At 51.7% G+C, this 15104-nt stretch overlaps 3 protein-coding genes across 5 annotated transcripts; all 3 read right to left on the reverse strand.

The window, feature by feature from the left end:
* Window positions 1-52: 52 nt before the first annotated feature.
* SPAG8 (sperm associated antigen 8) lies at window positions 53-3004 on the reverse strand. The gene is made up of 7 exons (XM_082617926.1): window positions 2242-3004; window positions 1341-2139; window positions 1064-1238; window positions 845-890; window positions 646-760; window positions 463-525; window positions 53-353 (listed from the first exon to the last, which is right to left on the reverse strand). The coding sequence occupies exons 1-7, from the start codon at window positions 2277-2279 to the stop codon at window positions 156-158; spliced, it is 1434 nt and encodes a 477-aa protein (XP_082474052.1). The 5' UTR covers window positions 2280-3004; the 3' UTR covers window positions 53-155.
* Window positions 3005-3065: 61 nt separating this feature from the next.
* On the reverse strand, window positions 3066-5416 carry HINT2 (histidine triad nucleotide binding protein 2). Of its 3 annotated transcripts, none has more exons than XM_082617941.1 (6): window positions 5110-5416; window positions 4818-4889; window positions 3748-3888; window positions 3550-3654; window positions 3373-3445; window positions 3066-3263 (listed from the first exon to the last, which is right to left on the reverse strand). In XM_082617941.1, the coding sequence occupies exons 1-6, from the start codon at window positions 5284-5286 to the stop codon at window positions 3250-3252; spliced, it is 582 nt and encodes a 193-aa protein (XP_082474067.1). In that variant the 5' UTR covers window positions 5287-5416; the 3' UTR covers window positions 3066-3249. The 3 variants fall into 3 exon arrangements, with proteins under 3 accessions (XP_082474067.1, XP_082474065.1, XP_082474066.1); XM_082617939.1 differs by having other exon boundaries at window positions 3066-3252; window positions 5110-5410; XM_082617940.1 differs by lacking the exon at window positions 4818-4889 and having other exon boundaries at window positions 3066-3252; window positions 5110-5403.
* A 2884-nt stretch (window positions 5417-8300) lies between these two features.
* FAM221B (family with sequence similarity 221 member B) lies at window positions 8301-14608 on the reverse strand. Its single transcript, XM_082618416.1, is given in 10 exon segments — window positions 8301-8792; window positions 8941-8985; window positions 8988-9056; window positions 9248-9362; window positions 9366-9445; window positions 9602-9712; window positions 12027-12170; window positions 12320-12772; window positions 12775-12970; window positions 14539-14608. Coding segments are annotated over 9 exon segments (1395 nt in total). The 5' UTR covers window positions 14539-14608; the 3' UTR covers window positions 8301-8610.
* Between the last annotated feature and the right edge of the window lie 496 nt (window positions 14609-15104).

Raw genomic sequence — 15104 nt, forward strand, 5'->3', positions numbered from 1 at the left:
ACAGAATCACTGAATGAGCAGTCTCAGGATGAGAGAGAACCCTTTTTATGTAAAGAGCCCCTTCACCAAGTACAGAGCAAATTCACTTCCTCCCCATCTCTTCAGTACAGACAGAAGGAGATTCCATATTCCACATCTACTTCCCTCCTCGACCCTTAGACAGGAGTAGTTCTACCCCTCCCTCCACCACCCTGCCCTCCTCCCTGACGGCCAAGGGAAGATATTTTTCCCAATTGGTGGGAATAATTCTCGGGTTCATAGGGCAAGGGCTGCCCTAGAGACAAAGGTACTGGTGTTGAGAAGCTGCAGTTCTTCCGGAATGGCGTGTCCAGAGTCCTGATGTTACTGACACCCTGGAGGAGTGCCAGAATGAGGACAGAGCCCTCTCTCCACCAAGCCAGGACCGAACAGCCTCTTCCCATCCTTCTCCCCCACTCCCAACACCTGGGCACCCTCACACACCTGTAGCTGTGGTGCCCTCTGTAGCCAGAAGGTTTCAGGCTGTTCCTTACGGTAGTCGTGAGGCTGTGAGGGAGAGATACTGAATATCTTGCCCTGAAGCTCCCTCTCTCAACCTCTGGGCCTGCTGCTTTCCCACAGCCTGTCAGGGCCCAGCTGTACAAGTGGGGTGGGATGGGTTCTTACCTTTGTTGGGGCAGGAGGCCCTGATTGCACCAGCTCCTTTCCGTAGTCGTGGTGTGTCACAGACTCGACCTCAGAGTCCTTCCTTGTGGGTTCCTGCTCTGCCTGCACCTCTTTACTACATTGGCCTGGGGGTCATCAAGGCCATTCTCCCCTGATTTTTGTCCTCCCCCTCCCCTTTCCCCTTCACCCAGCCTCTCACCAGATCTGGTGGTGCAAGAACATCTCCAGCATGGCTTCACGCTTCCCTGTGGGAGGTCAGGGAATGGACAGAGTGGGGGAGTCTGGTTAAGAAACAGGCCAAGAAAAAAAAATTGGGGAAAAGGAAGAAAAACTGAGCTTTGCCCTTAACACTCATCAGACATTCCTCTCTTTTCTTCTCTGCTAGACTCACTCTGGCCCATTCTCTCATGTTTCATACCTCGAATTGGCTGAGAGTGTTTTCCTGGGGGCTGGTATGAGTCTTTCTGGGTGGTGCTGGAGCACATGGGTGACTGTGGCTCCAGGGTCAGCAGTCCCCGGTGTCCGTGCCAGAAAAAGAAACTCTCAGAGCCATCCTGCATGCTTGGGACTTGATCCAGGTGGTTGGTGGCTCTCTGTGGGCCCCAAGTTGAGTGACCATGATATCCTTTCTGGTACCCACCCTCATCAACTGGGGGCAGCCTTCAAGAAAAGGGAGCAGGTTAAAACCTTAATACCTCCTCCTCCCAGTTGTAGAGAAGGCACTGGCCCCGTGGCCGTGTTTCATTGAGAACCTTACTTGTCCCTTCAACCTCAGGGGGCTTCCACAGCCCTCGGGCACCAGGTTCTGAGACTTTCAAAAATTTCCAGGGTTTCTGAGGCTCCCAGTGGCTGTGGTGACACCAGGAGGCATAATTAGGGAGCAGATCTGCCCTGGGTTTTCTGAAGCCTGAAGGAGCAGAGAAGCTGAAACCAGGGCCCTGGCCAGAGCCTGGCCTATGCCTAGAATCAGCGGCAGGACCAGGACCAGTGCCTCGACCAGAGCTGTCGCCAGGACCTTGACGAGAGCCACTGCCAGAACCAGAACTGGAGCCAGGCCCAGGGTCAGAGCTGAAGCCAAGACCAGGGCTAGAGCTGGAACCAGGAACAGGGCCAGAGCTGGAGCCAGGAACAGGACCACGGCTAGAACTAAGGTCATTTGCAGTATAGGGATTCCAAGCAATATGGGAAACAGAGACAGGCTCAAAGCCAAGTCTCCCGTGGCCTATCTTGTGGGTAAATCTGGGTCCAGTGTAGCGCTCCCCAAGAAGACTTTCAGAGGAGGGCTCCATGAGAAGGCTCCGTTCAGAGTAGGGCGCTGGGGTCTTTGTAGATAATGCAGCTGCTTTGGCAGTGGAGGCGGCTGCAGTGGCTGGAGCAGCTGCTGAAGCTTCTGCGGTTGCAGCTTCCAGGGCTGACCTATGATGGCCATCCCAAGAAGGAAAGGGATCCGAAATAGACCCTAGTCCTTCGGAGCTGGGCTGTACGTCTAAAGATCTGAAAAAAAAGTGAAAGCGGCAAAGTTGTCAGAAGCGCAGCAAAGCGAGTCTATTAACCTTCCTTGTCCCCTAAGCCTGCAGCCAGAGCTGTGCCTCTCACCGCGACTGTGATCCCTCGGTAGACTCAGTGGTCTCCATCTTCAGACGCCAGCTACCGGGTTGCCATAGAGACGGCAAATCATTCCAGGAGACTGCGCAGAACCAGAGCTGGGCTGACGGGGAGGGTGGGGGTGGAGGCAAGGTCTCTGCGGGGCGGAAGTCTTGCACCTGGCGTAGTTTGGGGAGTCTGCCTTCCGTCCGGCCTCCCTTCCGCTTCAGCCCGGCTTTTACGGTTCCGCTGGCCTAAGGCCTCGCCCTCCATACCTAAGCAGGGCTTACTGAGGCTTTCTAAAGGTGGTTCTTTGCATTGAACAGGCACAGAGCTGTTATATCAGATGAAAGCCTACTTGGTAGGTTTTTGCAGGGGCAACAGTAGTTCATTCTCAAAGGTGGGGGCATCTTTTCAAAAATTTTAAGGATGAAAAGACATCAGACAACAGCTTAAAAGCAAAATGGTGAGACATGGGAATTAGTCAAAGGGTAGCGATTTTTTTGGTGATTATTTCTCTTCAATAAGAGGCCTTCACACTGACAATCCTCCTTCCAGCCCCCCTTAGAACATGGCTTGGCATCTGAATTGAGCAAGTCTTGGGATTCAGTCTCTTCCTATTCATTCAGGCTTATTCCTACTGCTACTTTTCTAGAGGCCTGACCCAGGTAGACCATGAGTCCTGAGCTCACAGATATATAGGCAAATGCTCCTTTAACTACAGGATGGGACTCCTTAGTGTCTCAGACCATAGTCAAGGGTGATCATAGTCTTGAATCCGTTTTCTTTCCTATTTGTGGTATAAATCTTTATATATTTAAGACAGGGATCCAGAATTGAGGGAGAGCAAGTTTATTAGCATTACAGGGTGCCATTTTTCCCCACCCCCATCCAAGCATCCAAGTCTGAGGTCCTTGGTCATTTGGTAGGTTCAACCTGGAGGCCACTGGAGCTGTCGGCCCCCAAGTACGTGAATGTGAAGGTGATACACAGATTGTGCACCCAGCTTCCCATCGTTGATCACTGAAATGGAGCTTGGGTTAGGGGGTCAGGATCATGGGAAAGGTCAAAGAATGAAGATCATACCGAGGAGTAGGTATGAGAATTCATAGGTGAGGGGCTCAAGGGCCAAACGTCACTCACCAAGTCGGTATCCATCTCCCAGCCCCTCAGCCTTTGCTGTCTTCTTGGCCACAAGGAGAAGGTGTCCTAGAAGCTACAGGGAAAGGGGAAGGAGACATGTGGCTTCATTTACAGGGAGCAAACTTTCTAGCTGAGTACAGGGCTCCCCCAGCCAGACCCTGGCCCTTTTCCTCCCACCTGTTGGTCTTCTTCTTCAGCCTGGCTAATGCGAGGAATGGGCTTCTTAGGAATGACGAGAAAGTGCACAGGAGCCTGAGGAGCCACATCACGGAATACGAGACACTGGGAGCAGTGACAGGCCAGAGGCCACCATGTTACTTCAACAGGCTGGATGGTATTTATGAAATTCCTAAGGGGATCCTAAGGGCGCCCCACCTGCTGGTCCTCATACAGAATGTCAGCTGGGAGGCTTCGATCCAGGATCCGGGAGAAGATGGTTGGGGCTGCCCCCCCAGGAGCTGCCTGCTGGGCCTTGGCCACTTCATTCCCATCAGTCACAGCTGCAACTCCTCGGACCTGAAGGTGGGTCAGACACACCCAAGGGAGAAAGCTGGCAATACCTGTCTCATGTACTTAGTTGGGGCTGGCAGAGGCTGGCCATTAACTTCACTGCTTCTAAGAACCTATTAGTGGTTCCCACTCAAAGGGAAAGTTCCTCACTTTCAGAGCATCAGCAGCAGAGAGTAGGGCCAGATAGTGCTGGGCCTGGTTAGATAACAGGCAGATTTCACTGTAGGATTCAGCAGTGCAATTGATTCCTGCTCCTAAAGCGTTGAGGAAATCTAGCACGGTTCAGGGGAAAGGATCCAGAATGAGAACCTGGAGGCTTAGGTCCAAGTTCCTATTTTACTATTGAATTACCTTAGATAAATCCCTTCTCTCGGCTTCAAATATAAAGGGGGTGGTTTGCATCATCTCTTAAGACTACTTGGAGCTCTTTCCATTTACTCTCACCTTGTTAATGTTTCCATTTACTTCCATTACTTGTTTTCTGATCTTTAAGCCGTGTTAACTATCTTATCCAGGTTTTAATACAATTACCCTGTTTGACACAAAGGTGTCTGGGTGTCACATCTGACCTCTTACTGTGAATTTTCACTCCAGTCCCCTGAATCGGTGGAGGGTGGAGTTCAGTTGAGTGAACACAACCCCAGCCCCTGGGGATTGAGGGTAGGTAAGTCCCAGTTTCCCAGGGACTGAGAGAAGGCTGAAGTCAGAGATGTCACATTGTGGGGGAAAGGGACGGAATGAATCTGACCCCTTGAGTCGCTCTGGCAAACAGGAAGAAGGGGAGTTAGCATTAGTGCTCAGTAGAAAGCCAGGAGTCTGACGGGGCAGAAGACTGGCTCCCAGGAGAAACAGCTCATGTCCCGCAGGGGGCACTGAGGAGCTGCCCAGAGTAGGCGTTCGGTCGGCTGGGAGATAGCAGCAGACGCTGCACTGACCCTGTGTCGACCTCGGTGCCCGGGCCTGTGCAGGGCGTCGTTCATCGCCGGTTCGTTTCTCTCGCGGGGAGGCTTTAAGAGATGCTGCCGTGACCACCAGTCCGACCTCACCGCACAGCCCTGGAGCCTGCACTTCGGGAGGGGCAAGGTTCCCGGCTGGGCGCTCGGGCTCCGGCCCCGCCAGGCCGCAGGGCTGCGCAGGCCGGGGGTAGCCGGGGAGGAACGCGCCCCCCGGCCCTGGAGGGCGTCAGAGCCCGCGGGACCCCTTCCTCGCCCCACGGCCACCTCTCACCTGCGCCCCCCGCGGCCCCGCTACCGCCACCGCCCGGCGCGCCACGCAGAGACCGGCGGCCAGCACCGTGGCTGCCGCCATCTTCCCCTCGGCCACGGGAACCGCCCACCCCGGCCAGCGCTCGGGCTCTGCGGCCAGCCGAGGTGGGGAGGCGGGGAGCCGGTGAGCGGCGGCCATTGGCTCCGCCCGCGGCCGGGAGCGAACCCCATCATCCCATTGGGTCACGCTTCTGGGCCCGGCACGCCACTGGCTCCGCCGCCACGGTAGAGGCGGGATCTTTTCATTCCATTGGCTTCTTGTGCCAACTCGAGGGCGAATTTTCTACTCCTTTGGCTTCGTCCTCTAGTCAGAGTGAAAGTTCCTTTACGATTGGATCCCCTCGCTAGTTGCGCTGTGAGATAGTTTCTCACTCCATTGGAAGGATTGAGAGACCTGGAGGTGGGATTTTCCTCCAATTGGCTCACAAGACAAGGCCGGCCCAGCTTAGGTTGCGGCTCGGGGGGCGGGGGGTAGTGGGGCTTTTATCGTATTGGCTCCTCCTATTCGGGTCGGGCCCCTACTGGTGGGCTGGGAGGAAGGGGGCGGTGCTCCGTCACCTGCCGCGCCGAGGCTCGGAGGTTGTGGACCCTTTCATTGCCTTGGTTAGGAGGAGGGCGGGGTTCGGAGAGGGGCCGCTCCGGGCTTATTGGCCCCAGGAACCACCCCTACCCCTGGAATTCCAGGCAGTAGGAGTCCCGGAAGAAAGAGGCGGGTGGAGGTCGCCGGGCGGTTGGCCTGAAGGTGAATGGGCACGGGTTTTGTTTTGTTTTTTAACTGGTGGGATAGATACGCAGCATTTTCCCCACAAGGACAGTTTCAGCCCCTTGACCATTTCAAAGATGTTAACTTACTCATCTGAGGGCAGTTCCTCCTTAGTTTATGTGCTTGTTAAAATATTCCAAGACTAAAGATTCTGCAGTTTGTTATCGGGGCGATTTTTGCATTTGTCTTTTCCTTTTTTTTTTTTTTTTTTTTTTTTAACGGGCGGGGACAGGAGTGTCCTGTCTTTGCTGCACGACTAATAAGCAAAGGAATATGTATCCAATGTTCTTTCCTAATCAGAAAAAGTATGGGATACGGTTAGCTCCGTGCCTGGCATTTTCAGTGAGCCGGGCGAGTTTGAAGGACAAGGGAAATGTATTACAGCTAGGTTACAAGTATATTTCGTTCTGCTGGAATATATATTTTTTGACATCAGAAACATAGGGTCACAAAATGCTAATGTACTCACACAAGGAAAGTTTTAGTCTGAGGTTTAACACAGGAGAAAAGTCACCACCGTATCGTTAGTTTTTTGTTTTTGTTTTTGTTTTTAGCACATGGCCTGACATATATAGGTGCTCAATAATTATTTGTGGAATGAATAACATTTGGTGTTTTCTTCCTCTTCCTTTTCCATAATATATAATACATATGTATTACATATTCTTATTCTTCCATTTACAGTCAATTTCCTATATTATTACATAGTTTATGTAAATATACTTTGTAATGGCTGCATAATACTTTCTTGAATGAGTTTATCACAGTAACCATCCTTTATTGACTATTAGCTGAGTTGGTTTTAGTGAGTGGTCATCATGGTGCTAATTGCATAATAACCAGTAATGGGGAATTCTACTTCTGGAGATAGTAATGATTTCTTTTGAATAGCCATATTATTGTTAGAGAGTCCTTTCTCCTCCGAAGGACAGACATTTGACCCTGTGGTTTCCCCCAGGAGTTCTAGCAGTCAAAGTTGCATACCTTTCCTTGGAATAATAGAGGGCCTCCCTAAACGTGAGGAGATGTACACTGGCCTTTTCAGTGCCCTGGAGGCTGCCATTGTCCGTGTGCCTCTGGGACAGCAGCAGCCCCTAGAGCTGCTCTGGCGAAGGGCAAGAGATAAAAGGTGCTGGGAAGAGGAAACCAGCCAGGAGCGGTAGGTGAGTACAGAACACTTTGAAACTGGTTATTTCTTCGGATTCTCATAGAGGCAGGTAGCACAGAGGTTATCCTATTTTATAGATCCAGAAACAGAGGCCCTGAGAGGGAAAGTGACTTGTCTAAGATCACAGAGCTCATTAGTGTCAGAAACTCCTATTCCCCATAAGAATCACCAATGGGCTTCCTAGTCACTCCCCAACACTCACTGATTCTGGCCCCTAGCCCACAGTCTTCTCCACTCCAGGCTCTTGTGATCACTTGCAGCTGCTCTCATCTGAAAGCTGCAGCACTCTGTGCGTTCTGGCCACTGTCTCCTGTACTTTGATCCCTACCACTACGTCTGCTACTGGACCTAATGAGACTTCTGTTCCTTTGACTGTTCCATTTTTTAATCTGTCAATTGCTTCCTGGCTTCACTTTCCTATTTGTATGGTCAGCTCCCTCCACATCCTCAAGCCTTCTTTTGCATTATTTTCCTGATCATCCTCCCTGATACTCTTCCCGTCACTACCCATTAATCTAAATATTTTGCTTCTCTGCTTCTCTAACTAGGTTCCTGCTTCCAACTATACCTGAATCCCTAACTGCCCACCGATCAGGTTTTTCTCCAGTTTCCCTCATTAGCCTTCCCAAACCTTCACCTCTCTTCCTGTCTCCTACCCCCCACTCTTATCCCTCTCCTCCCCCACCAGCAACTGACCTTGTCTCCTACTTCACTGGGGAACTTCCACCAGATCCTACTCCGTGCAGCTCAGTGAAGGCCCCATCCTTCCTTCCATCCTTTCTTCCATCCTCCTTCCTCCTCCTCCTGGTCTCAAGAAGTGGTGTTTTTCCTGTCCAGAGTGAATCCCTTCACTTCCACCTTCACCCCATCCTCTCCTTCCATCTTTGGGATGTGGCTTCACCAGGCATCTCTCTTTCTCTTCTGTATCCTTCAAGGTCTTCTCCTCTACTGGCCCCTCCCTTTTTCCTAAATACAAAATGCTTCCTTGACCCCACATCCCCCTGTAGATATTGTCTGACTTCTTCCCTGCTCTTTTCATCTAAGTTTCTTAAAGAAATTCCTTCACACTCACTGCTGTTTGGTCCGCTGCACCACTGAAGCTGCACCCTCTGAAGTCACCAAAGACCTTCTGATCTCAAAATCCGATGGACACTCTTCAGTCTTTGTCTTACTGGAGCCCCTACCTGTGTCTAACGTCACCGCTCCTTCTTGAAATCCCCTCCCTCCTTGGCTTCCTTGAAGCCACTCTCTCCTCCTGATGCCAGAGCTAGCAGTTTGAACGTGGGTGCAGTGGAGGCAGATGGCTGGATCCAGCCTCTCTCCTGCCTCGTGGCTCTCTCTCACCCTCTTGGGTGCCAACTCCAAGGTCCTACCTTGTGTCTACCCCGGGCCGGTCTCTATCTGCCTCATACAGAGCTAGCCAGATTCCAGTGGCTTTCCCTTTATTGCTGATCTGGGCCAGGCTCACAGAGGCCTGCACCTGGTGTTGACAGTGTCTGTCCCTGGAGGAGGGAAGAGCAGAGGTGAAAGGGTCAGGTACAGGGGTCAGATATGGGGCCAGGCTGGACACTGCATGGGCTAGGGAGCCCAGGGGGACTAGGGTGGGAGCTGGGATGGCCAGAGGGCCCCTTCTTGTGGAGGGCCTCGAAGTCAGAGTTGTTGATGATGGCTTCTCGGAGGGTAGGCATCTCTGCGAAAGGTACATAATCTGCTCCTGGGGGTGGAAACCAGTGCGGGTATGGGATGCAGGAGGGAGGGGTGAAGTAGTCCTGGATGGGATGGTGGAGGGCAGGAGTGCCTTCCTGCCTGGCCTTTTTATTACAGACCCTGGAGTGGGCCCCTACCCCAGGTTGCCCCCTCACCGTGAAGCCTCCCTCCTCGCTGCGGGGTCTCCTCAGTCTCAAAGTCTCATGTTCTTCCCAGCGCCAGTCACAGGCCGCACAGAGGAAATTAGACTCAAAGCAGTTGCACCAACAGCCTGGGGCAAGGGGGCAGCCAAGAAAAGTATAGGGTATTGGGGCTTCCCCAGGGGCTGACTACATTCTCATCTCTTCCTCACCAACCACAAGCCCAAGTCTCTCCTCCCAGCTCCCCATCTGCATCCCCAAACTATTTGCAACCTATCCCGACCCATGCCCACCCCTGCACTCCCCTTGCTCTGGAAGGTACCTTTGACCCTGCAGGAATGGGACCTGGTAGCTGCGTGGTCTTCATGGCTGTGTTTGCAGTGACATTGGGCTCTCCAAGCCCTGGGGTCAAAGGTGGCCCGCCTCTTGAGCCAGCACTAACCCACCTCCTCTGGGCGTGACGGGATAAAGCAGAACATGAGGCAGCGGCACTGGCCCACATTGCAGGGCACGGATATGTCTGTGAGGAGGGGGATGGATGGTAGGGTTAGACCAGCACCTGACAGGGCCTGGCTTTCCCATGTCAACCCCCTCCCCCAAACGAACACACACACACACACACACACTTGCTCTCATACATCCCAACACATGACAGAGGACAGTTATCACTCCACACCTGAGATGATCTGGTGCTCTCTCAACAAGTGTCCACAAAAGCACTTGGACTTATCCCCAATCTGGAAACAGTCCCATAGATAATGGGGGCAGCGCCAGCCAATATAGAGACCTGGGTGTGGAGGGATTGAGTAATAAGGAAAAGTAAGGAGAAAAAATAGCCTAAGCTTCCCCCAAGGTGTTCTCAGCTCTCCCCCATGTGTATCTATCTCTACCCACGAGTCCTCATCCCTACCCCTTTAGACTTTTTTCTTCAATGTTTGCTCATCGCCCCACAAGTGTCTTCAGATCCCTCCCCACCCTAGGATCCATTCCACCTGTGTCAGCCTGTCAGAGGGAACAGAAGATGGTCTTCAGTGCCGAGCAGGAAGATTATATGTAAAATTTTGTTTGACGATGAACATGTATCTCGCTGAGTTCTCTGTGACTGTGGGATTCTCATCTCCTCCCCTCCCAGCATTAGAGTCCACCTTTGTTCTGTTTCATTGAAGTGTCTAAGGTGAGGGAAAGGGAAGATGATGGGCCAGGTGCAGAGTAGATGGTGGGGACTGGCTCCTAAGGAGCGTAGTATTGAAGGGACCTGAAGAGGAGGAGGAGGGTGGGCAGCCCTGGTGCCAGGAGGTAGGAGGAGGGTTTCTCTCACTTCTCCAGGTTGGCACCTTCATACTTCCCTTCTGCGTTCCTGGTGTTACTGAACTAATACCCTCTGTGAACTTGAGAAGGGCTGCCTATGGCTCTCCAAGGGTCAGGAGAAAGGGGGAGGCCAGAAGTCATGAGTGGTGAAAAGCAAAAATATAAGCTTGTGAGGCTAAGAAAGGAGGCATGGAAGGGAAGGTGAGGCTAAGACGTATCCCTGAGAGCAGGCACCAGCAAGAGGCCACCACCCTTGAGATCTGAAACTGTCTGGCTTCACGGTCAGTCTCACCACAAGGCAAGGGTGGTGCTGAGTAAATGTGGGAGGAGAACCAGAGCATTTCCCACTCAGAGTTTCTCATCCTCTGTGAGAGCTGAGAGTATCCCAACTTCAAGCCAAGAGTCCTGAGTTCCCAAGGAGTGGGGCCTTTAGCTCTAGGACTCTTATTCCCATTTAAAGTTTCCAGTGAACTGTCACCTCCACCAGAAAGTTGTCCCTGACTTCCCCTGTCTGTCTAGGGGCCCTTCCTCTTGCCTTCTGTGGCTCTCATTCTACTCCTATCACAGTACAATGCATTATAATGGACTGTTCACTTGTATTCTCGTTAGACCGTGAGTTCCTTCAAGGAAGGGTCAGTCTTTTCATCGATGTCCTAACACAGGACCTGGCACAGAATAGGTGCTCAGAGAATATAGATGCTTGACTGAAAAAGTGAGTGAGCAAATTCCTTTAGGAGGGAAGAGAGACTCCATATTCCAGGCAAAGCCCTGAAATTCCATAAGGAGAATGAGAAAGAGTTAGTGTCCTCTGGTCTTTGACTCTGGCCAGGACCACAATCCACAATTCTGTGCCTGTCAAACTAGATTTTCTTGTCTTTCCCCTGGTCTCTTAGGATCTTAAGCCTGTCCAGATGTGGCTTTTGGCTTTGATGCTTCTGACTTGATACTGCCAGCCTGTGGTATTAGTGCCCCATTACAACAGGGAAGCTTGGTTCAAAGGGCATATTTTAGGCCGAGTCACAATGCGGGTGGGCAGGGGCCAGGATTCCACTAGAGGAATTCTGAACTCTGTTCAGAGTAGCAGGATACAGTGCAGGAACAGGTGAGGTGCAGAGGTGAACAAGTGTTAGTGCCCATAGATCAAGGCCTAGCCTGAGGGCCTGGGAGAGTCAAATTTAAGCACTGATGTGGGAGTCATTGCCCACCTTTCAGGTGAAGAAGACTGAAGTTTGAACCAGGGGAATGGCAATTATACCTCAGACACTACTTGAGGGGCTGCAGTGATGACAGCCTTTTTTTTTTTTTTTTTTTTTTTTTTAACTTTTGGCCACACCATGCAGCATGCGGGATCTTAGTTCCCTGACCAGGGATTGAACCCTGCATTGGAAGTGCGGAGTCTTAACCACTGGACCACCAGGGAATTCCCCACGACAGCCTTTTAATGGAGTTCCACCAAGGGGACTAAGGCCTTTTGCCATATCAGAGCAACAAGTCACCTGGAAACTGTCCAGGGTCCTGGGCCATCTCTGCCTTAGGATCTGTTTGGTGCAGGGTATCTGAGCCTTCGTTCAGCCACCTGTTCCTGCCTGGCTTTATATGAATATCCCTACTTTTTGTCTGCATCCATCCTCATCTACCTTGGCCTACCTGCCTGCTCCCCTCCCAGATTCCAGGCAGGTGGCATTGCCATTTCCACAAGGGCTATCCATTGAACGGGCAGGTTCCTAGATCCTGTTGGATGGGAGGATGGCCATGGGCCTGTCACCAGCCCCTGAAAGGCTGCCTGGGCTCACCTGTTTGGATGGCATTCAGGGCTGCCTCCTTCTCCCACTGGAAAAGATAATTCACCTGAGCACCAAACTTCCCTTTGTGCATCGCCTTAGTCACTTCCACCAGGTCTGCCTGCTCAGCAGGGACCACTGGGTGGACGGTGTAACCTGGGGAGGAAGGGGCTGAGTAATTAAGGGGAAGTGAGGAGGCCCTAAAACTAAGAGAAGGGGCCAGGTCAGAGAGTAACTCAATCTCCTCCTCCTGGGGCAGGTCAAAGACAGTGATGAGAAAGGGGGAAAGGGAAAGGAGCAATTACGGCTGACTCCTTTCTTCCCTTTCTTCTTGCCCAGCTCGTGTTCAGGCTGAGCTGCGTGAGCGGTGCTGTCAGTGGCATCGACCCCTTTCTCTCCCTCTTCTTCCTCTTCCCCACCTTTTGCAGATGTGCCCAGGTGGACCTGGGCTGGAAGGCCCGAAAGGGAGTGCTTTGGAACGCTCTCAGATTCAGAGGTCTGGATAGACCTCCTTGTCCATGAGCCTTCACTGGAGGAAGACTCAGAGAAGGCTTCCTTCAGGTAATCAGAGGAAGACACAGAGACACAGTTTAGTGATGAGGTCCGAAAAGTAAGGTGTTTCTCTGGGACCTTGGAGATGTGAGTCTCCAGCTGGGTCTCAGGGGTAGGGGTCTCCAAAGGGACCTCAGAGGCAGAGTGTTCTAAAGGAATCTCAGAGATGGAAGGCTCCAAAGGGGTTTCAGAGGTGTGGGTCTCTAAGGAATCTGGGAAATGGATGGCACCATATGAGATTCAGAGGCAAGGAGCTCTAAAGGGGTTTCAGAGAGGGCAGGCTCTAAGGGGATTTCAGGGATAGTGGGCTCCTGTGAGTCCTCAGCAGAGGGGTCCTTTGAAGAAAGGCTCTCTTCCGCATCCATGGTGGTATGAGGCTCTTCTGTGACCTTGTCTGCTTCCATCTAGTGGTAGAATAGGGTACATGTTTCATTAGGTTGGGATTGGAGGGTCTCAAGTCAGGATTCACAGGGGGCTATGGAATTAGGATAAAGTTTTCAGTGTACCTGAGATATAAGGGGGAAGCCAGATGAGCTCTGGGCCAGGGTGTGGTGCTAGGAGCTTCACCCATGTGCCTAGACCCCATATCGCATACTGAAAGGCTGAAGCAGTCAGAATCCCATCAGTAGATGGTAGCAGAGGAGGGGTCCTAACATAGCATCTTGGCTGGTCCAAGAGCAGGGTTCTGGGCATAACTTAGGACCATGGAGGTCAGGCTGTGGAGTTCTAGAGACTGGGAAGACCAAGCCAAAGTGGGGGTTTGCTCCCAAGAGTGCAGGAGGATGCCATGACCACAGTCTAGTTTTGTCTAGGGACCCCTCCCCCACCCCTTGGTGATGTCATTAATGTTCAAGGCTTCAGCTACTTCCAGCTGTATGCTGATGACACCTGATGACTCCTAAACCCATATTTCCAGCTCAGACCTTTTTAAACCCCTGTACTTCACAGTCATACCCAACTGTCTGCTGGACATTGCTAAATGGATGTCCCACAGGGCATCAAAACTGAACTCTGAGAATTATCCTAGAATTCTCCTTTCCCCTCAGCCTACATCTTAAAATGGGCACCAAGGACTATATTTCCTATCTTCTAAATATTCCCCAAATCCATTCTCTCTTCTCCTTTCTCTCCAATTTTGTTCAAGTTCTCATCATTTTCTACCTGGATTATGTAATAACTTTGCCCCTCTGCTGCCTTCCCCAGCATATTAATCCACTTTCCCATTCTTTCATTGATTTAGGTAACTTTTACAAAGAGCCTAATCTTAACACTTTTACTCAGGTACTGGACTCAGTTGAAAGAATCTGGGAAGAAGACAGGTTAACCAAAATGACAATACCAACGAGTTGGTGTTGTGCTGGGGTAAGCCCAGGATGCTGTGGGGAGTGGGGTGTGCCTAATTTATCTTGGAAGGATGTCTAAAAGGGGTCAGTCCACCTTAATGACCCAGGCGAGACTTTTCTAAAATGCAAACCCAACAACGGCATTCCCTTGCTTAAAAATTAACACTCAGTGACTCAGCCTAAGTATTAGGTCCAAATTTCTTGGCCCTGACATTCAAGGCCTGTCATCATTTGCAACACTGCCTAAGGATTCCAGCCTTACCTTCCCCTGGTCTCTACCTTTGTCCATGCTCCAGAAATACTATATTTATCATTTCGTAAATTCATCAGGGCCCTTCCAAAGGGAAGTTTGTGTCAGAAAGCAGGGGGAGAGTAGGATGATGGGGAGGAAGATGGCCAGACATTCAGCAAGAGGATAAAGGGGCGTGAGGGTGAAGAACCAGAGGATAGGAGGAGAGGAAAGGGAAAAGGGGAGGAGGGAACTGAGTGGAGAAACATGGGGGAGGGAGAGAATAAGGATGAAAAGTAGAGAATGGGAGGGGGTTGGACTGAGGTGGGAAGGGACAGGAAGGTATTAGGAGGGAATGGAACGAGGATTTGGAAGAGGGGCCTTTTGAGAGACTACATACCTCTGGGCTTTGTCTCGGCTGTTACAAGTCCTTAGGTCAGGAACTTGTCTGTAGCCGGGAAGGGGAAGTATTGGCCCCGAGGGAGAGAAGGCGCTTGAGGTTGTGGACGAGCCCTGGCTGCAGGTGCTGTGTGCTGAGAGGCCTTGCCTGCAAGTCACAACTTGAGGAGGGGACTTTGACACCTGCAGAAAATCGCAAAGGAGCTCTGGCCAGTTCTGAAGAAGGGTGGGAGGGGGAGGGACGAGAGGATCCAGGGCCGATGAGGAAGGGGCTTGACTGAAGCCTCTGGAACCCTGGCCGGGAGTGGAGGATCCGTCACCAGGGCAACCGGAATGCCTAGTAGTCTCCGTGGCAACAGTAGTCTGGTCACCTCCTCGGTGAGTGAGGTCTCCTGAGCGGTCTGCATTTGACCCGGAGGGGACAAACCTAGAGGGTCACTTCTTTTAATGGGGTTTTGCCGGATCTCTGTGAGTGGTTTTGCGGGATCTTTGTAAGACTCTGTGAGGGTCTCTGGGTAGGGTCTGCAGATATCTGTGGGGACGTCCGTGGGTGTCTGGGTTTATGAA

Source organism: Mesoplodon mirus (genome assembly GCF_964341445.2).
Source record: "Mesoplodon mirus genome assembly, chromosome: 1".
Taxonomy (NCBI): domain Eukaryota; kingdom Metazoa; phylum Chordata; class Mammalia; order Artiodactyla; family Ziphiidae; genus Mesoplodon; species Mesoplodon mirus.